Here is a 21,381-nt window from a genome sequence, read left to right as displayed (position 1 = left end):
TCCCTATCTAACCTTATTAATTAAACCCTGTTCCCAGCTCTTCTACAATTCTCCTTCGAACATCTATTTTTCGACCCGCGTTCTTCCCTAACTCACCCCTCTCTTCTTTCGACCTACTTTTCTCTCCTGCGCTAACTCATGTTTCTTCCCTCCTGTCTTCTATCTCGCCTTCGCCTCTTCATCTTCTTATCCTCCCTCATAATGCACCCTTTCTCTCCTGGCACCCATTATCGCCCCCGTGTCTCCTACGGGTGATGCGTGGTCTCGGGTGCCTCTTGCAGCGTCATAGCGCTTTCTTAACTTTAAGATATGTTACACAGCAGACCGAGCTACTGTGCAATATGTCTAGAAAACCATTGCTAAACCCGTTTATGTTTTCTTTAATATGTACAACTTATGATAAGTAAAATATTTACTATGTGCTTATTATTATTTGGAAGTTTATGTCCATGTTTAAATCTTAACAAAATAAACATGACAAAGTCTAAATAAATGTGTGCTTTGCAAAATAGATTTTTTTGTAATACCTTCTTCAAAAGAAAAATATGTAATAAAAAAAATATCTTGCCTTTCTCAATAAAACAATCACAGTGTGTTCCTTTCACTGATATTGCACAACTGCTCAAATGTTCATTCTAAAAATGTACTGTTTTTCTTCACCTCTTTATCTTATCAGGGGTCAATAGCCCAAGAAATTTTTCATCTGCTTTTGTTAAACTACTTTTTTAGGTTTACCATGAACAGCACTTTCACTGTGCTTTTTTTAGTTTTTCAACTGCCCATTACCTAATCTCCCCAGGGCTGTGCCCATTTCAAGCGTACTTCGGGTTCATCTTTTTTTTTCTTTTTTCTCCGCCATTTACCTTATATCCCGCTGTATAGTACCACCAGTAACAGCATAATGCTTTGCCTTTCTCAATAAACAAATCAGAACACTTTAACCACTTTAACACTTTGTCTGCCACCGCACCCTACGCACATGCCTCCACAACGCAGGGATCCGAGACAAAGCACTGGACTGGACCACCTCCTTCCTCTCCAGCAGAACTCGGAGCGTCCGCCTCCCCCCTTTTCGATCCGAAGCCACCGAGATCATCTGCGGCGTACCCCAAGGATCATCCCTCAGCCCGACATTGTTCAACATCTACATGGCACCACTCGCTCACGTCGCCCGACTGCATGACCTCAACATCATCTCCTACGCCCAGCTGATCCTCTTCCTCACCAAGGACCCCCTCACCGCCAAAACCAACCTCCACGGAGGAATGAAAGCCGTCGCTGAGTGGATGAAGAATAGCCGTCTGAAGCTGAACTCGGACAAGACGGAAGTCCTCATCCTCGGCTCCACCCCCTCGACTTGGGAGCAGCACCGACACCCACCAACCACGCACGCAACTTAGGTTTTATCCGCGACTCAACGCCGTCTCATCCTCCTGCTTCAACACCCTCTGCATGTTCCGCAAGATTTACAGGTGGATCCCCACCGAAACAAGAAGAACGGTCACCCAGGCCCTCGTCAGCAGCAGGTTAGACTACGGAAACGCCCTCTACACAGGAGCCTCGGCCAAACTCCTGAAACGACTGCAACTCATACAGACTGACTGCACGCTTGATCCTTCACATCCCCCGCCGCAGCCACATCACAACCCTCCTGAGAGACCTGCACTGGCTTCCCGCCAACAAGAGGATCACCTTCAAGCTCCTCACCCATGCACACAAAGCACTCCACAACTAGGACCGGCATACCTCAACAGACGACTCACTGTCAGGAATCCCCTCCCGCACATGGATTCCCTCCCACGATGCCACTTCCGTGAACCTGGTGCGCTTGGAGGAGAGCGGACTACAACTCCCAGAATGCCCTCCGGCAACAATTGCCTTATGCAACTCAAGAGTTCTGGTTACATAACACCAAGGGGAACGCCTAGTTTTCATGTTATGCAACTCAAGAGTTCTGGTTACATAACACCAAGGGTAACGCCTAGTTTTCATGTTATGCAACTCAAGAGTCATGGTTATACAACGCCGAGAGTACTACTTAAGGAGAAGATCACTGGGACTCGGCGTCGGATATTCTGATCTTTGCAGGAGTACCTGGTTGAGGTACACGGACCCGTTGGTGAGTTGAGCGGCGGAAGCAACATTCTAAGGAGCGGAGGAGAGGTGCTGGCGTGTGCTTCCTGCCCGTGTCCTGTCCCGTTCTGAGAGCCGTATTCAACGTCATTGGGCACAAGTCCCGTTGGTAGAGCCGAAGCTCCCAACGGCCTGACGATTTGGAGAAAACGAGGTTGGTGCGAGCCGAAGCTCCCAACCCTCGTTCCTTGGGTAAACACACGCTTATAGCTAAGACGTTATCCAGGAGGTGTTTCCGCGTCTTAGCCATCGACACTCGTAGGAGAACTGGGATAGGTAGAGCGGCTGCTCCCATCCATTCTCTGCGCCACCTTGGGTATCATCACTTAAACGCGGATACAAGAGACGCACACTAGGAGGTGTTCCCAGCGTCTTTGTGTTGTGGCAGTACTCTGGGGGATACTGGTAGAGCGGCTGTTCCCAGGTGGTATAGAGCCCGGCCGGGTGACTCCCACGTGCCCCCCGTAGATTCCACAACCTTGGAACTACCCTTCACAGCGGTCGAGTGGCATTGTCGGCCACTGCTTAGCACTGTGCCCTCCGTTGGAGCATACCGGGTCCGGTGTGCATGCGGAGGACGGTTAGACGAGCTGTGAATGGGTATCGTACTTTAACTGGTGATTCCAGTACCGGTATTCTTTGTTGTCTGTAGTTGTTTATCTGTTTATTAAATCATCCTTAAACCTCCATTTCTCTGGTCCGTCGTCTGTTTGTCCCAACCCCGAGAAAGCCAGGACGTTACACTCACCTTCTACACCCTGAACTGCCAGCTCCACTCCGCCGACCTCACCCTCACCACTGTCCCCTGCATCCGAAGAGCGACCACCGGCGGCAGATCATTATCCCACCTCGCTGCCAAAACCTGGAACACCCTCCCTATCCTCCTATGGCAGACCCAGGACCTACTTACCTTCAGGAGGCTACTCAAGACCTGGCTATTCGAGCAGTAGCAGCACCCATCCCCCAGCGCCTTGAGACCCTCACGGGTGAGTAGTGCGCTTTACAAATGTTTTGATTGATTGAACCAAGTTTCAATAACTTATATTGCACAACTGCTCACCAAGGAACAACTTACAATAAAAAAACAAAAAATTATTAATCACATAGGCGAAACCTATTGCATTTACCAATGCTTGTTATATTACCACCCTGCAACAGGGTTTAGGAGATGCAGAAGACACTCCACAAATACAAGTGTATTTAGCTTGTGTAAGAAATTGGGGCATTAGTTGAGAGGCTAGTTACCCACCTCCAGGTAATAACCGCTATCCATGTTAGAGTGAATCATGTAAATATGATGGTGACAGCTAATACGCGAGGGTCAGATACACTAACCAAGTATGTCCTGGTCAAAGATTTTACCCTCTGACTTTATTCTTTAAAGTCCCAATCTATCACAGGAGCTCACTTTTAAAGCCACCCAGGAACTCAGAGGCAAATAGAGACTCACAGGGTGGAAGGGAGTGGCCACCAGGAGGGTGCAGTCCAGGCTCAGTTGCCGCTGGTCGGCTGAGCAGTTGCAGGAAAAAGTCTTATTGCTTGTTGTGTTTTTGCAGCTTTAACAAGAGATCAGTCTTATGACCCTTGGAGTTTGTCTTTGTCCTGCAAATAAGAGGGAGAGCAGGTGCAGTCATATTGGCTCTTCTCAGGTCTCAGACAGCAGGCTTAGTCCTCTTCTGATCTTCTACAGGTCCAAGATGGTTCTGAAATGGGTGCCTTGAGATGCCACATTTATGCATAGAACAAAAAACAGGAGGAAGCCTGTTAACCCAGTTGAGACCCTAGTGATTATGTATAACCAAGCAACAATGTCTGAACCGGTAATCATTGAGTAAGACAGGTACAATAGAGAAACAAATCAATTTGAGAGAGAGGGTAAAAAGGGAGACCACACAAATGGGTGAAAAGATTGGAGCTATTTGGAATGCAAGTAGTTAGATCAGCACTACATTACAATATATGCATAGGTAATCCAATTATAGGTGTGCACATTTGTGCTCGTGAAAAAGGTGAATGGCGCAGTGTCACAAGACAAGGTGAAGAAACAGCGTGAAAGGGTGCAAAATACAAATTAGGTGAAGGACACGAAAACGGTCAGCAGATAATTTTTCGGGAAAAGATTCAGCTGTTTAAGGAGACCACAATAACTCCCACAATTGCGCAGGAGGGTCGACGGCGTTTCGACCTGTACAATTTTAGGTCATTATCAGGACCGGGTTACATGGATAAGGTAAGTGCTAGGATGGTTGTGCGGAGCCTGTATGATTAGAGTGAATCAAGTCAAAGGAATCTGGGCTCGGTCACGTGGGGCATGAGAAGTCCATGAATCATGCAGGTAATGCATGTGTATGGGTAAAAACTCCTGTCGCTTATGAGTGCAAAACAAGAGTTATCCATGGGAAGGATCCAAAAAGTGTGTGGAGGGTCGGGACATCAGCTTCTATGGAATGTATCTGTCGGTGAAGGGATGACGTCTCTGTCAGTCTAGAGACCTGGGAATGAATTGCAGGTAGGTACCCAGCAGACGTCGGGGTACAGAGGGCGAGTGAAGCGCGCCGTATAAACGGTCACAGTATGCTGTTGCTTGGTTATACATTTATGCATGGCACAAGCTAGTTTGTGCAAATAAGCCCTGGGGATGCCCTTACCAATGGGTTAAAGGTTCCCGGAGCTACCCTGACTCACTTTAGGCATTTTCAAGATGAACTGTGAGGGCTGAGGGTGTGCATGGGGAGTGTACTATGGTAATGCTTGTGTCCTCACATATCTAACACCAGAAACCAGTTTAGGCAGTCCCTCTACCCACAACAACCTCCGAGACAGAAGTCTGTTACAGCAAAGCTGAGTTTCCAGCAACAAGATATGAGATAAATAAGAAATGGGTTGGCATCCTGGCTTTGCCCTTTGAAGTGGACCCTAAATGGTATATGTAAACCCAGCAGACCTGTCAAATAGGCTGTGACACTGTAATGTAAAAAAGAGGCCCATGGTGATTGGGACACCTCTGGCTGAGTGGACAAAAGAAGGGCCCTAATCAAGTGTCAGCTAACATGTGCCTCGACAAGGAATGCCTCTTTGAGGTTCCCCCATTCCTGTCAAGGAGGAGGTGACATTTAAGCAGGATGTGACACTTTAATGTCAAAAAGGATACTTATAGCCTCCTGCATATTCTGTCAGATTCAGATGGGTCACCTCTGTCTTTTCAGGTCAGCCTTTTGCTTGCACCTGGAAGCAAGTTCGCACCCATTCAAATGCTAATTGCTGGCTGGTAGACATTGGAGAACAAAATCCGATTTAGCTTTCAGGGACTTCAGGTAGAGCAAAGTTAACTTTCTAAAAATCACTCTTCCATAATATTTAGAAAAAAATCTTACTTCACAATTGAATTTGATTTTTAACAACTATTAAATGTTAATGTTAATGTTCTGTTAATATATTTGTAGAGCATGCAAATACTAAAAAATTGGCGTCTTGGCGATAGTGTCTGTACAATAATTTGAAGGAGAAAAGGCAACTGGGGCCTAATTAGTGAGCAATGGAAAAAGCGAGGTTTTTAGTTGTTTTCTGAATTTTAACAGTTTGAACTGCGCTCTAAGATGGTCAGGCTGTGTGTTCCACCATTTACTGGTGGAATGGGAGAAACGTCTTTCTCCCCTGTGGGCATTCCTGATTCTCGGGACAACTACCTTATTAGTAGTGGCTGATTGAAGATTGCGAGTGGGAACATACCACTTGAACATTTTTTGAAAGGAGAGAGGGCTAATCTTGTGTAGGGCTTTATGGGCCCAGCACAGGGCCTTAAACCTGATGCGTTCTCTGATTGGTGACCTGTGCAGGTCAGAGATGCTCAACAAGATAGAGCTGAATTTAGGAAAATTCAGCAGTATTCAAGCTGCAGCATTTTGGGGAGATTGAAGGTTTTCTTATGATACGCTGCTGGGATCCTACATACAGAGCGTTACCAAAATCAAGCCTCGACATTACCAAGACAGAAATCACTGTTTTTGCCCGCTACCAAGAGAAGAAAAGGGAGGATTTTCTTTTAGAACTTTCAATGTAAAGAAACAGGAGGATGTTACCTGATTTACATGGTCGGCAAACACCAACTTAATGTCAGAGATGACCCACTTGCTTTTAGGACCGGCAATGCAAGAGAGCCTAAATTGAGTTATTCCAGAAGGAGGTATTGCTACCAAAAAGCAGCACCTCCATTTTCTCAGAGTTAAGTTCCAAGCAATTTTTCTGCATCCACTCACTGATATTTTACAAGCAGGTGTTAAATTGCTTGGCAACTTTTTCGGGGTTTGAAGAGACGGACACCTCTATCAGGGTGTCGTCTGTGTAAGAAATTACTGAGAAGCCATGTTATCTAATGAGCTCAATCAGGGGGATAATCTACATATTCAAAAGATTGGGATTAAGCAAGGATCCCTGAGGGACCCCGTAATGAAGTGTAAAGGGATCAGAAGTGAAGTGCCCTAAGGTGATGAGTTTCTCGCGATTTGATAGAAAAGAGCCAAGCAGATCTAATGCTTGATCCCTGATGCCCATGTGTTCGAGCCGGTTGATCAAAAGAGAGTGATCCACTGTATTGAACACGGCTGAAAAATCAAGCAAGTTCAAGGTCGCCTTTACTCCATCGTTGACAATGGCTCTGATTTCTTCTGTTGCTTGTATAAGAACTCAAGCTGTACACTGGTTGGGTCTAAACCCATGTTGTAAAGGATCAAGGGTGTAAGTTGGTTCAAGAAAGGCCATGATTTACAGGTTAAACTTTTTTCTAGAATCTTTGCTGGGAGTGGGAGCCGGGAGATCGACCTATAGTTTTTGACTTCAGCGGGATTCATTGAGGGTTTTTTAAGAAGTTTCAGTATAGCTGCTTTCTTCCAAGTCAATGGAAAGCATCCAGAAGAAAATCTTTTGTTTAGGAGTGCTGTAAGGTGGATCGATATTGTATTAGCTATTGGATGAAGAACCTGTGGAGGGCAGGGATCCGATGGGGCACCTCATTTGGAGCTTTCGATTAATTTAGCCACCTTATCTTTTGTATGAGGAGAGAAAGTGGTAAGCATAAGTTGTTGTGTTGGCCCTTGCTCGTTGTTAGAGGTAGTAGTTTCCTCTAATGCCTCTCACTCGATGAAGTCTCTGTTTCCTGACAGAGCTGTAAATACTCCCGGAATATGTTGTTAACTTTAGACAGACGGAAGTCCGTTATTTATATAGTGACTGGTCTGATGTCTCTGGATTTTTACTACTGATCTTAGATGAGGTATTAACTGTATTCAATAGTTCCTTTGATGATGTCTTTCGAAGTATTCATTTTATCTGTGAAATATAGGGTCTTAGCCACATTTATTTGTCTTTTATAGTCTTTGATAAGGGTTTTGTATTTTAATTTTTCACCAGGGCTATAACTTGATCTCTATAGTTCTTCCTGGCATCTGCATCTCTTCCTAAAGGGCCCAAGTTCTTGTGAATACCACGGAGCATACAGCAGCGATCTGTGACCATCCTTGTGTTTTGTGGGGCAAGTTGTGTGACAGCCATATCAATCCAGTCGGCAAATTTAGTTGCCGCTAGATCTGCGTCATCTCCAAATATGGGATGGGATTTCATCAGTAGGTTGTTTAATTCCATACTGTCAATTTTATCCCACAGCCAGTATTTTAGTATTGTTGGTATTTTGGAAGTTGGAGGGTTTGTTATCGCGATTCTTAGTTTGAAAATTATAGCCCTATGGTCAGTCCAGGGCAGAGGAACGACCTTCTCAACAGGTTTGGGTCATTGGTAAAAATAATTAAAAACACGTTAATTATTTTTCTAGCCAGCCCCATTCCTGAGATACAGTATTAATATATATTATTACATCACAGTGCTTTCCTATGGAACAGCAAACCCTGCTGCAGTGAGGGGCTAATCACTGTAAAGACATGTTTAACTTTGAACTTTTATATTTCCTACTTTTAAATACCATGCGCTCTCCCTTATGGGCAATAAGACATACTTAGGGGTGACATACATAATAAAAAAATATTTAGCCCTTCAAAAAGGGTCATTTTTAACCCCTTCAGTGCCCATGACGAGCTGGACTCGTCATGGGCCGCGGTGGCGCTGTGCCCATGACGAGTCCAGCTCGTCATAGACCCCGCCCGCTAATGCAACGGGCGGGGAAAGGGGCGGGCACTGAAGGGGTTAAATGAAATAAACTGAATGGGATGGGGGCTGATCTGTCCTGGCATAGGGCCACATCCCCAACCCCCAGACCACAAACAGTCTTTCTGCCGCTTTGGGGGAACAGAAAGCACACTAGACACGAGGGGCCAGATTTCAGAAGGTGCCCTGTGCGCCCAACATAGGTTTTTGTGTGTGCCTTGTATTTCTGCACCTCTTTGGTATCAAAGAAGGGTCACAGATGCTGGTACGACCCGACTGAGATGTGAGAAAGATTTACCTATACGTGTGTGCATGAACATGTACTGTTACATTTTATTATGACAGTGCTATGTTGATTTTATACCAGCTGAAAGACGACTAAAATTCTAGCGTTCATTTGGAGTTACAGACATTTCCAATGCTCCCCATCCATTTAATTTCATCTTGCACACTTGCACATTTTGTGCACTGTGTAGCCTCTTTCTGAGGATTGACCTAAGGAATCCAGAATATTAGGAAATAGTTGTTAGTCTTTCTGTGCCTTCTGTATCATTGTGAAGGACTTCTCACATTCTTTCTCACAAGATGATCTTGGTACCTGCCCATCAGTAACTGTTGGTTGTTTTCATTTTGTATCATGTGCTCTTGCTTCCATTAGGTTGTATTGAGAAAAATTGCATAGTTATAATAAACTATAAATTGGGGAGAGTATGTAGCCCCATGACGTTAGCGGTCAACCTCGAAGCTGGGGAACTGGGTTCAAGTCTCTGCAGTGACGCTCATCATCCTGTTATTCAGGGAAAATCACTTAATCTACCCTTGCCTAACAAAAATGAATGTGTCCATCTGTAACTAAACTTGTGATTATATAAAGTGCACTGATACCTTATATCTTTGGGTCTAGTTCGCGCTATATAAAACTCTTAAAAAAAAAAAAAAATTGTATAGATTTTAGTATCTGATAGAGACATCTAGCCGCAGATTCCTTAATTTAGACTATCCCCAGGCGTCAGACTGGATCCGAAAAATGTTCTGCAGCAGCACCTCTGCGCACCAGGGGGCAGTGCTGCCCGGCTCCGCCCTGACGTCGTCCACGGACATGACGTCCGCGGAGCCATATATGCCCCTCCCGGCGCACTGACGTCAGTTTTTTTCTTTTCCACGTCCGAGCGCGGTTCCTGGAAAACCAGCAGTTCCTTGGCCTGTTTTTTGGGCCTTCTCGACACTCTCGGTGTCGTGGAAACAGTGTGCAATGCCATCCGGCTTTAAGGCTTGCGAAGCCTGTGCGCATCAGATGTCTGGCAATGACCCGCAGCTCATCTGTATGTGGTGCCTCGGCGTGCACCACGACATCAAGGAGTGCGACGCCTTTCAGAAGATGAAGCCCAAGTCCCTGAGAGCGCGTCGTATGAAACTACTGGCCGCGCGGCTGGCCAGGCCAGGCCCTTCGCGTCGCCGCTCTCCCTCTCAGGATTGGGCCCGTTCCAGAGGTCGTTCTCGCGAACGTCGTTTGAAGGCAGGTAAGCGCAAGTACAGGCGTCAAGCACGGAGGTCTTCCTTCTGTACGCGTACTGCTGGAGCCCGCTCCTCTCGCTCTATGCCAGGTAAGGGTGCCCGGCAGTCGCTTCCTCCATACCCCCCCTTTCCGGGAGTTGGAGCAACGCGTGCTCAAATGGAGGCTTATTCTGAAGCACTCCAGTCTTACTTTAGGTCACCCCCTCTCCCTGGAGTGCCTTCGGGCCCCAAAGAGGTGGAAGGCACTCATGTTGGGTCATCGCCGGTGGATTCTTCCTCGACACCGGCTGCGTACATCGACTCCGGTTCCGGAGGTGGTACGGTGCCGACGGGACACTGCCCAGTGGGTCCTCCCAGTCGCCCGTCCAGCCCACCCCGTCAGTCATAGCCTGGCTCTGCGCCCGGCTTGCCCAAACGTGCACATTTTGCGGTGAGATCGAAGTCGGACGGCGTTCAGGTCGAATCCCCTCTGGAGGTCGTCGACATCCAGGCGATTCCGACACGGCGTCGATCGACGCCGGAACCGACGTCGATTCCTCTTCCCTTGGTTGAGGTTGTTGCTCCTCCTGACTCTTCGGGCGGCGATAGGTCTCCTACACGGCGTCAGCCGACGCCGGTACTAGCTATTACACCTCCTCCTTTACAACATGATGCTTCCCTGGACTCCCCAGATCAAGGGTCCATGGTGCAAGTACCCAGTTTTGCCTGGCCTTCGGGTCAGTCTCCGGCTCCTCCACTCCTAATGTCTACTGGCAGGATTAGTCTTCAACTGTCTCCTACTGATGGTTTGTTATCACCTACACGGATGGCGACTGAATCTAGTGCTGCCTTTGCGCGCGCTATTCTTGGGGCAGCTGCTGTACTCTGCTTTCAGCCTCCTATGGTGCCTCTACTTTCCGATCCTTTATAGGATCTGCTCCATTTGGAACCTATCGCGGTAGAGCCTTTGCTACCCTTTGGTGACTCTTTATTTGACATCCTGCGTGGCCCTTGGTCCAGACCCTCTTCTGGTGACCCTGTTGATCGGGCTATTGCTCGTAGGCACCGCCCTGCTCCGGGTGATCCTCTTTGCCTGTCTCTTCATCCAACAGCTCAGGACCTAGTTGTTCAGGCAGCTTTTAATTCACAGTCTTCAATCACATTGCCATTGTTACCTCCCACCAGGGAGTCTAGGTGGCTGGATCATTGTGGTCGCCGGCTGTTCGCTTCTGCCAGCACATGCGTCCGGGCTTTAAATACTGCCTGTGTGTTTGCACGCACATCCTCAGCTCTTTGGGACTCAGTTGCGAATCTTCTCCCTTCTGTTTCAGAAGGCCCACGGGCAGAATTGCTTCGTCTTCTGCTGCATGGCAGGAGCATGGCACAATTCTCCCTATGGTCTTCCCTTGATGCAACTGACTCTATGGGATGGGTCCTTGCTCGCGCTGTGGCTTTACGCCCCATGCTTGGCTGCGCGACATTCGCTTCCCTGATCATATTCGGGATGCCCTCAGAGATCTGTATTTCAATGGGGTGGATCTTTTTGACCGCCACGCGGATTCTGCGGTCTCCCGTCTCTTGTCCGGGCTGCAGTAAATCTTGGTGCCATATTCTATGCCTCCTTTTACGGCACCCAACCTAATGTACTGGTTATTTTTAGTGCCGGTTACTGTTCATGGCTGGTTAGCCATTTCTATGTTCGTTCAGTACAGCTGATCGCCTGCTTCTCTTATTGTTCAGTCCTCTGACTGTGTGCTTCGCCCAAGAGGACACCCCTACCGGGGATTAGCCTTACCCTATGTGGGGTATTTGCTGGCATTAGGTTCTGCCTTTGCCTTGGTACGCTCCTATGGAGTCTCCCCGTGGACATCCTGCTGGGTGCCACTTTTTTATTCCTACAGTGATCCTTGTACAGCATTGCTCTACTGCATGTCTGAGTTGGTCCGTCTGTGGTTCATCAGAACCTGGCATAGGTTCCGTGACGTGCGGTGTCTATCTCGCACGCCTGGTGGGACACCTTGTTGTCGCAGTTTTTTCACAACTGATACCCTATTTGCCGCTGTGCTGCTTGCTTATTGGTGCAACTTGGACAAACAGCCCCTTCTGGGTTTGCCCTCCAAGGTAATGAATGAGCAGATGTTCTCTGCTGTGCGTGGTCATGGCCTCCTTCTGGCCACTTATCCTACAGCGGTTTACATAATCCCCGCTGTTTCCCAACTGGGGTTTCCATGCTTTTGCTTGGGTTTATGCTGTGCACTCTCAAAGGGGTGTTTTCTCCTTGGAATACTCGCATCTTGGGGTCCGGGACCTTTACATTTGTCCTCACTTTTTTCCACTGTCGTAACTAGTTTTCCCCCCCTACTCTGTCTTGCAGGGGACTGTTGTTCCTCTCGGGCAAGGGGCATGGGTTACTTACTGCTTTGGACACTGTCCTACTCAGTTTCCACATGACTGCGAGTAATTTCAGCATACTCTAGACTCTTGTTGGGTCACGTTTTCATGGTTTTAACGTTTTTCCTCCTGCTCTATATCTGCTCTGTGTTCTTACCAGGTGGATCCGTGCAGGCTCTTTTATTCATGCGGTGACCGTGGTTCTAAGTCCGGTTTGCTTGTTCCGCCAGCTCTTATGTAGTGTCCGGCTTGTTTGGTGCCCCTTTTTGGGGCCGTTGCCTTCTTGCTGTTGTGCGCTTCTGGGCTGCTCACACTCCGCTTCGGGAGGTCCTTGCTACTTCGTGTGGTTCCAGCATCCACACGGTATGCTTAGCTACCTTCTGGTTGGCTTAGGTGCCTTCCGGACTTCGCTCTTGTTCGTTGAGGCTTGACTGCTTGTCATCTGCCCTTTTTATAGGTTGTAACACACCGCCTAAGTCCTGGAGTGTCTTGGGCCTTCATACTACCGGCACCTTATGGCCGCGGATTGGCATCCTGCCACTGCTGTCACATGTGTCTTGCTGGTGCAGGTTTCAAAAGGGCTCCTTTTCGCGGTTGTACATATTAGACTGGTGTGCGATGTCTCTGTCATACCAGTTACTGTCACAAGGCTTTGCTGCAGGCGACACGTTGCTTCAGCAGCTCTCTCTCTAACCTTCGGTTCAACTCCACTTCTTGTGAAGTCATGACCTTCCCTTTCCCTCCAGCATATCTAGTATGTTTTCTTCCATGCTGGCACTTGCTGAATAAGGGTCCGCCTCTTGCCACTGCTGCCCCACATGTCTTTGCAGGTGCAGGTTCTACAGTGCCCTTTTTTCCACTGTTCTGCTTGATTGACCGGTAACTGCTTTTGCTTTCTGTCACTACCCCGGGTCCTGTGGATCCCTCAAACCCTTTTTCAAAGTTATAACCTCACACCTCGCCATAGGCATCCTGGCTCTGTGCTTGCCTTCTTTCAACCCAGGAATACACAAAGGGGTTTGTGTGCTGTTCTTAACGGCTTCTAGTGCCTTTGCCTCCCAGTGTTTTCCGCTCTCTTTAGAGCTTCATGGTCTGGCGGTTCACTGCGCTGCATTACTGTCCTCACTATGGTTCGGCCCAAATGTTGACAGTGCTGTTTTACTCACCTTATGGACGACTAAGCTCTTTCGGGAACTTGGTGACGTTCAGTCGCAGACCCGCCTCCTCCATGGGTATGGCTTTGGTATCTATTCTAAGTTAAAGAATCTGTGGCTAGACGTCTCTATCAGATGAACAAGTTACTTACCTTTGGTAACAATGTATCTGGTAGAGACGTAGTCTAGCCGCAGATTCCTTTACGCCCGCCCGTCCACCCCGTTCTGCGAGGACCTTTTCAGGTTGGGGCTTTCTATACTCTCCTCCCTTAGGGTGGCTTGCCCTTTTGCAAAGTGATATTCTCTCACTCCAACACAGACTGTTTCGTTCTGTTTCTCTGCTCCATTCTGCCCATTCTCAAGATTAGGCGATATGTTGATAGATCACGTGTTCTTTCCAGCCTTCGGCCTGGATTGTACGGTGTGCAATCTATTCATGCTTTTTCCCACCATCCCACTCTCCCTTTCTCCATTGCCTTGTGGTCTTTACCACCCCTGCGGCCTTTTACTTCAGATCTATTGGCTCTGTACATTTATGGGTCTTGTATTGGGGTTGTGACGTCTCTTTCTGGTGACGTCTTGTAGTGACCTCTCCTTAATCTTGTGTTCCGGACTTGTTCTCCTTCACGGTTTTACTTTCTGAATGCAGACTTTCTATCGTCTACCAGGCTGTTTTTCCACATCCTTGTCTCCCTTTAACGTTGATTGAGCCTTCGCTCTTGCGGGGTGTCTCACCTGTCAATTTCTTCTATTTTTTTCATCATTTTTGCATACTGATCCCATATTCTCATAGTTTTTTGGTGATGACTCCGCGTTCTGAAGCGGAAAGGTTTCTCCGACGAAAACTGACGTCAGCGCACCGGGAGGGGCATATATGGCTCCGCTGACGTCATGTCCGTGGACGACGTCAGGGCGGAGCCGGGCGGCGCCACCCCCCGGCGCTCAGGGTGCAGCTGCAGAAAATTTTCCAGATCCAGTCTGACGCCTGGGGATTTTCTAACTTAAGGAATCTGCGGCTAGACTATGTCTCTACCAGATACATCATTACCGAAGGTAAGTAACTCGTTTGTTACACGCTCCAGCTGATTAAGAGCAGAAACTCAATCAGTTGAAACAGTAATTGAATTTCATTATTTTTGCTTGCTATTTGGCTGGTTTGTATTAAATCACAAACAGGAAAAAGAGAGAGAGAAAGAACACTCACCTGTCTTCGCTTGACTATATATATATCAAACAACAAGAGTGAGTACCTTATTTACCTAACCAAGAATCCTTTAGAGTCTCTCACTTACAGCAATGCAGGGGGAAACCTGCAGGGTTGTAAAAAGAACCATCACTTACCAACCTAGTTGGTGTCGTGCTTCATCATTGGGTTCCCACCCTGGAAGCCAATTGCCTCCAAGTTGTGCTTCAACGCCTGATTACTGTGGAGCTGGTTGTTTTTAGATTGAAAGTGAAATAAAGGTGCAACTGACTTAAAATTGACTCAGGGTCACCTATCCAAAAGGTATTTTAATCTTGGTGACTGTAGGCAAGTTTTAAAATCAGTGTTAGGATACTTTTGAGATGTCATTGGTCTCATGTACCCCTTATCATGGTCAACATGTGTCAGCCATTCATGCTAAGTGTCCAAGTGGGTCAAAATTGCGTTCGTCAGGACTGTAGAATGGTACGCATGTGCACTAAGACATTTACAGTGACTTTTTTCACCACAGTTGTTGCAATTTCTAAGTGGTAGTGAGTATTTCTTGTCTTTGCAGTTTCTATCTAATTGCAGTTTGTGTGGGAAAGAAGTGTGCAACAGCGTGAACCTAGTAAGCGGCACATGTCTGAAAAGTAGACAGAATTCTGAGTTCAGCAAATTGTAATCTTTGTAGATCCCTAAGAAACTAATTGCTGAATTCCAAGCCTAATAGGCAGGAAAAAATAGAAATAGGTGGAAACGTTTTCATGAAAAGTAGTGTACCATTACGTCCATTCTAGTTGCAGGTATACATAGTACTTTTGATTGTGCATAAATACGTGATACCCAGTGCCATCAACCAACCTGAAGATTATACTGATAACAATTCATAAAATAAAATATATTGAAAGAAAAATGGATGTCAAAGAAAGCTTTGCATTTTTTTTTAATATGCCCAAGAATCTGACTTTAGGGTTAGTGTTTTTTTGTATAATTCTGAATTTGGGCTTACCTCTATTATTGTGCTTCAGTGAGTGTTCTTCAAAATGTGTTTTTTCTTGCTAAATGACTTGCATTGAGAAGCCAAAAATGGAGAGAAATGCAATAGATAGTTACGTGTGTCCTGTTATTCTGTGTTTGCACTCCTCTCCCAATAGAAACAGTGCTCCGCTTGTGTGGGTGGGCCTATCACCAGTATAGGGAAAGGGCCCAAAATGCAACGTGAAGACAACAAGACTTTTACTTGGAATTTTAATGTTACTGGGGATGTTGGTAGGTGCAGTATTTAGGCCCCAGGCCGGACACCACCCAACGAACCCTACCATCTTCATCCATTTTTGAAAACTAGAATCTCAAAAGAGTCCAGGATGTGTCGCCTATGTGGATGCTACTAATGTTGTTCTGCAGAATGCCTTGCATACATGAAACTTTCTCTAAAATAGCATGTTTTCCTCACATTTGCGTGAATCGACTAAAGTCCTACCATTCAGCTACTCCAGACTAATACAGATAACAAGCATTGGCATAGCCAATAGGTCTCGCCTTTGGGACCTTATAAGTGTTCAGCCATGCAACAGATGCATAACTAAATACTTCTAAGGTCCCAAAAGCGAGACCTATTGGCTATGCAAAGCGGCTGTGCGTGGAAAGTAAAAGTGATCGCGATCACGATCAAACATCAAAGCGGCCGCTAAAGTGAAAGTAATCGCGGTAAAGCGCGGCGCGCGCGCCCACGCACATGCACTGTAGCTCCAGGCTGGCCTGGTAGCACTTTTTGGAGCCCTCTCAATAAGTCTCGCCAGACCACCGCATGCGCTGGGTCAGGCGAGACCTAAAAAGGGGATCCAGCATGTCTTGGCAGGCCCATGGTAATGGACAGGTACCAGTCAAACTTGGACTATGTGAAGTCAACTTAGTGTCAATGTGATCCTACCATTTGTTCCACTCTTATTGCATGTATTATACCGACCCACACAAGGGGTACTTCCTTTCTCAGGGCACATCTGGGAATTCAGGATGGTAAGGCTTTTTCCATTGGCTGCAACTGAAAGAGATTTCTGTCAATTAATGGGGAAAAATTGCATTTTTGACTCCTAATTTGATAGTTGCAGGGCATTCTGAGTAACAAAATGTGCTTGAAAAGCTTTAGCCGCAATGAAGTAAGATATGATTTTGTTTTGTTTTGAATTGGAACCAGGTTAATTGTGCGTGTACTTAACAGGATGGCCAGCTTCCATGGCAGTAGCACATCCCTCTCCAGTAAAAGGCTTACACGTTCTCAAAGTCCAGAAGCAGAGAAGTCCCCGTCCAGCGAGGAAGAGAACCTCTATGCGACCTGCAGAGCATCCTACCTGACAGTGTTTAAAAGCAGCCTCGACAGCATCAACACCAAAGAGCAGCTGTGCTTAGGTTTGTGCACAGATTTCATTGTAACCCTTTTTGTGCAAAAAACTGTGCTGTTGCAAGGAAATTATCCCTTTGCTTTGCTAATGGAAATCATTTTATTGCCGTTTCTCAATTTAGTTGTTTTTAGGTCTCGGCTGCGAAGGCTGCGCTTGCGCAGTCTCGCTCCGAGATTTAATGACTTGGAGAAGAGGGGCTTGAACCCGCCCCTCTTCTCCCCTGTTCTCCATTGGCTGGCCTCGCCACTGGAGAAGAGGTCAGTCACTCCGATTAGGCCCCGTCCTTTTCGGATCGGGGGGCGTGTTTTTTGCGAGAAGTCTCAGGGAGGAGACAACAGCAAAACACGCCCCCGAATCCGAAAAGGACGCTGCCTTTCTCCGAGGCATTTCTGCTCTGCCTCGGAGAAAGGCGGTGGGCCTCTGATCCTCGGTGCCACCCATTGACGGACGCCTTGTTGTAAACATTACCACTTTGCATGGTGTGAATTCCTAGCCCGTACCGATGATGTTTAAATGTGAAACTTCACGGGCAAAGGAATGTTTGTAAAACAGGCGTGACAGTGTCACATTTGGTAAGCGGAATTTTCCGAAGTATTTAGAAGTCTTCATTATCGTATTTCATGTCACGAATCATATAGGCCATGTGAATTCCTAGCCCGTACCGATGATGTTTAAATGTGAAACTTCACGGGCAAAGGAATGTTTGTAAAACAGGCGTGACAGTGTCACATTTGGTAAGCGGAATTTTCCGAAGTATTTAGAAGTATTCATTATCGTATTTCATGTCACGAATCATATAGGCCACTAAACCTAGTCTCTTTTTTGCATAAACACTGTAGCAATTTTGGAATCTGGATTTTGGTGCTTTTGAAGAGCGCCGCATCAACTAAACAACTCATTTTCGCAAAACTAAATAGTCGCAGTTTAATTTATGGAGGATCAACCCATCAATTTAGGGGCATATATACAAGCCCCTTGCGTCACCAGTGCGTCACTTTTAACATGGGATTAAGTGACTCACCAGCTGCGCAAAGGGCTTGTAAATAAACCTCCAAATATTTTTACCTATTTACGCTAATTCTTTTGCGATGACGTACTTTAAAAACTCCAACGTAACTAATTTCATAAGCGTTTTTTTACGGTCACTTAAGACAAGCACCAGTACCGCCACATCATGGCGGACAGGTTTACACTACACTGTCAAGAGCTATCTTAGTCCCTTTTTAGTGTCACTGCCTGCGTCCGTCACTGTTATTCGGTGCATGTAGAGAAGTACACTCCTCCTCCGCGGGCCATCGGTCAGAGGGACAGTCATGGCTGCTGCAAGAAGGGCCCGTGCTTACTTCCGCAGTGTCGTCCGATTCTCTGACCGAGATCTCTGCTGCTGATCTCCCCAGCTGGAGACGCAGGACGAAGGGGGGAAGGAGAAACTCGGCTACCTCCGAAGCATGGTAACTGCACCTTCCCAGCGTAATGAAAGGGAGCGATATCCTATAAGATACTTTTATTTAGTAGGGATCAGCGGGATTTAGAAACACCACTGTTGCACCAGTACCGCCACATCATGGCGGACAGGTTTACACTACACTGGCGAGAGCTATCTTAGTCCCTTTTTAGTGTCACTGCCTGCGTCCGTCACTGTTATTCGGTGCATGTAGAGAAGTACACTCCTCCTCCGCGGGCCATCGGTCAGAGGGACAGTCATGGCTGCTGCAAGAAGGGCCCGTGCTTACTTCCGCAGTGTCGTCCGATTCTCTGACCGAGATCTCTGCTGCTGATCTCCCCAGCTGGAGACGCAGGACGAAGGGGGGAAGGAGAAACTCGGCTACCTCCGAAGCATGGTAACTGCACCTTCCCAGCGTAATGAAAGGGAGCGATATCCTATAAGATACTTTTATTTAGTAGGGATCAGCGGGATTTAGAAACACCACTGTTGTTACTGGCACGAGCCGAGTTAGCTATGTAACGCCACTCACGCCCCGTAGCGATTAACCACGCAGTGACACATGCGGCTCCCAGGTGTTCACTTCCAAAGGTTCGGGACCTGCTCACTCAACCACTGTCAACCAAAACGCCCTCTAGTTCATGGTCCGCTTTGTGTGCGTGTGCCCTATTGATTTTGAAATACTAGTACTAATCCCCAGTGTAGGCGGTTTACGGGAGAAAAATGTTTGGTATCTTGCCCGCCAGCAGAGGAAATGAGTTACTACCCAGAGTATGTTTACAGTTTATCGTCAGGAGCGGAGCCCAAATAAAATCCTAGGGGATGAGGGTGAGACGCAACTATGCTAAACTACTCCGAATAGTGGCGTATTTTCAGTGTTTTTTATTTAAAATAATATTTTGTAGTAGATACAAGTTATAATCCATTTTTATGAACTCTTCGTGTGAGACGAGCATAGGATTAAGTCACTGGTGTTTCTATACAGCTTTTTAGAACACATTCTGTCGTTAGCTTTTTTTAACAATAGCATCGGCAGATCCATTTTCACGCTTTTAAGCAACACCTATTGATTTTGTCAGTGCTCTGGTTATAAACAGCCAAGGTGATATACACCTATGGTACCAGCAAGAGTAGCGACAGAGGAACGAGCATCCCACAGGACTGATGAAGGAGAGAGCAACTCATTACCTCTACGCCCCTCGTCCTCAACCATGAGAAATGTCCCAATCGAAGGACAGGAAACAAAACAGGGAATACTATTTAAGTGGGCCGGGTCCTACCGGCAGTTCTAACAAGCATTTGCAATGCAATAGGTCTCGCTTTTACCAGAATTTGAGCTATTAACATTGTAAATGACAATGCGTTTTATTAAAGTTTAAAAAACCAAAGCATAAATAAAAGCCATTTGAATTATGCAACAGGAAAGGAGCCAATTATGTTGCAGGATTGACTAAATTATGGGGCACAGCAAGGCACATTATGCATCATAATGTGGTGCATGTTGTGATGGTATTGCTCAATTAGTTTGTCATTTTTACATATTAATACTGCATGAACGAAGGTTTTACACCATTAGTACCAGTTTAACACGCAAGTACAGCCATAAGCAACAAAGAGACCAGTTAACATTTGAACAGGAGGTGAAGTGGGTGCCACTTCTGCTTTGGCTCCCAAGATCAATGTGTATGTGTCTAGATCTATGTGTGTGTGTGTGGCTGTGTGTGTGTGTGTGTGTGTGTGTGTGTGTGTGTGTGTGTGTGTGTGTGTGTGTGTGTGGCTCTCTGTGTGTGTGTGTGGCTCTCTCTGTGTGTATGTGTGGCACTCTCTGTGTGTGTGTGTGGCTCTCTCTGTGTGTGTGTGTGTGTGTGGCTCTGTGTGTGTGTGTGGCTCTGTGTGTGTGTGGCTCTGTGTGTGTGGCTCTGTGTGTGGGTGGGTTTGTGTGTGTGGCTGTGTGTGGGTGGGTTTGTGTGTGTGGCTCTGTGTGTGGGCGCAAATGCAATAGGTCTCGCATTTGAGAGTGATTAAGCTATTGACATTATAAATAACAATGCAGTTTCTTTTAAATGTTTCAACAACAAAAACATAAACAAAAATAATGTCATGAGCAATGCCAATAGCTCTCACTTTAACAATGCCGAGACCATTGCATTGTAAATGCTTGTTTAACAAATGCTGCACAGTTATGACGATCCTTCCTTTTCTCCATGTTTTATAGTGAAAAGAGTTGGGAGTAATCTACATAATATATATTCCTATTTCACACCCAAAATAGGAAACCATCTGTACCCGTTAAAGATTTTTTATGGCCCCACCTGACTGTGCCATAAAGAAATTACGATTAATGTATCTACAAACTACTGCCACTTCATGACAACACAAACTATCTACATTTTGTTGTTGATACATTTGCTGGCCAATAAATTGTCATAGAGGATTTACACTGAAATAATGTTTAATAATTTCTTCACAGAAAACTTTGTGAAGTAGTTATTAAAACAAATTGGATGCTCAATGTGTGTGAGAGTGGCCTCTTCATTGTAGCCTGCCACACATTTCTTTCCAATTAGTAGGCATTTTGGGAAGAGTAGACTGTAAATCTTCCTAGGTCTCTCCAGGGATTCATACGCTATTAGAGAATGGGAAGCATGCTACAATGTGGAGGAGTGCTTGCTTGTTAGGGGTTTGTACTTGCTGTGGGTCCGGTTGGAAACGTATGTAAGTGTGTGAGAAAAATGATGCTGTTATTGTGCTTACCTGTGTGATTGAGGAAAGGATAAGCAAAAGCTAGGGCATGCCCCGGTTATGATTAGCTGGAAGCTTTAGCATGTTCTGCTGGACCCATATTGAATTCATGGGGATTGCAAACAATTTTTAATACACCTTCTGTGCTGTGTACAGACCCTCTGCACTGTGAATCATGTGGGACTGGTATGGAGAAAGACAGGACGCCACAAAGACTGAGTTCCACCTGGATGTTCTCTATTACAATCATCCCCTATATGAGTAATGCCCAGTTGAGGTCAGAAT

The 21,381-nt window shown here is 46.3% G+C and overlaps 1 protein-coding gene across 7 annotated transcripts in view; it reads left to right on the top strand.

Annotated features, from left to right (window-relative positions):
- EFCAB7 (EF-hand calcium binding domain 7) overlaps window positions 1-21,381 on the top strand; it is a 367,307-nt gene that overhangs the window by 117,932 nt on the left and 227,994 nt on the right. For 5 of the 7 annotated variants that reach the window (XM_085602399.1, XM_085602395.1, XM_085602397.1 and 2 more), the window contains one exon: window positions 16,706-16,917. In XM_085602399.1, coding sequence (XP_085458525.1) covers window positions 16,731-16,917 — 187 coding nt within the window. In that variant the 5' untranslated portion in view covers window positions 16,706-16,730. The remainder of the gene's footprint in view (window positions 1-16,705; window positions 16,918-21,381) is intronic. The other 2 variants (XM_085602394.1, XM_085602398.1) reach the window with 1 other exon arrangement.

Source organism: Triturus cristatus, chromosome 4_2, assembly GCF_964204655.1.
Source record: "Triturus cristatus chromosome 4_2, aTriCri1.1, whole genome shotgun sequence".
Taxonomy (NCBI): Eukaryota; Metazoa; Chordata; class Amphibia; order Caudata; family Salamandridae; genus Triturus; species Triturus cristatus.
The sequence above is the reverse complement of the archived record's forward strand: the minus strand, read 5'-3'. Positions and strand labels throughout refer to the sequence as shown.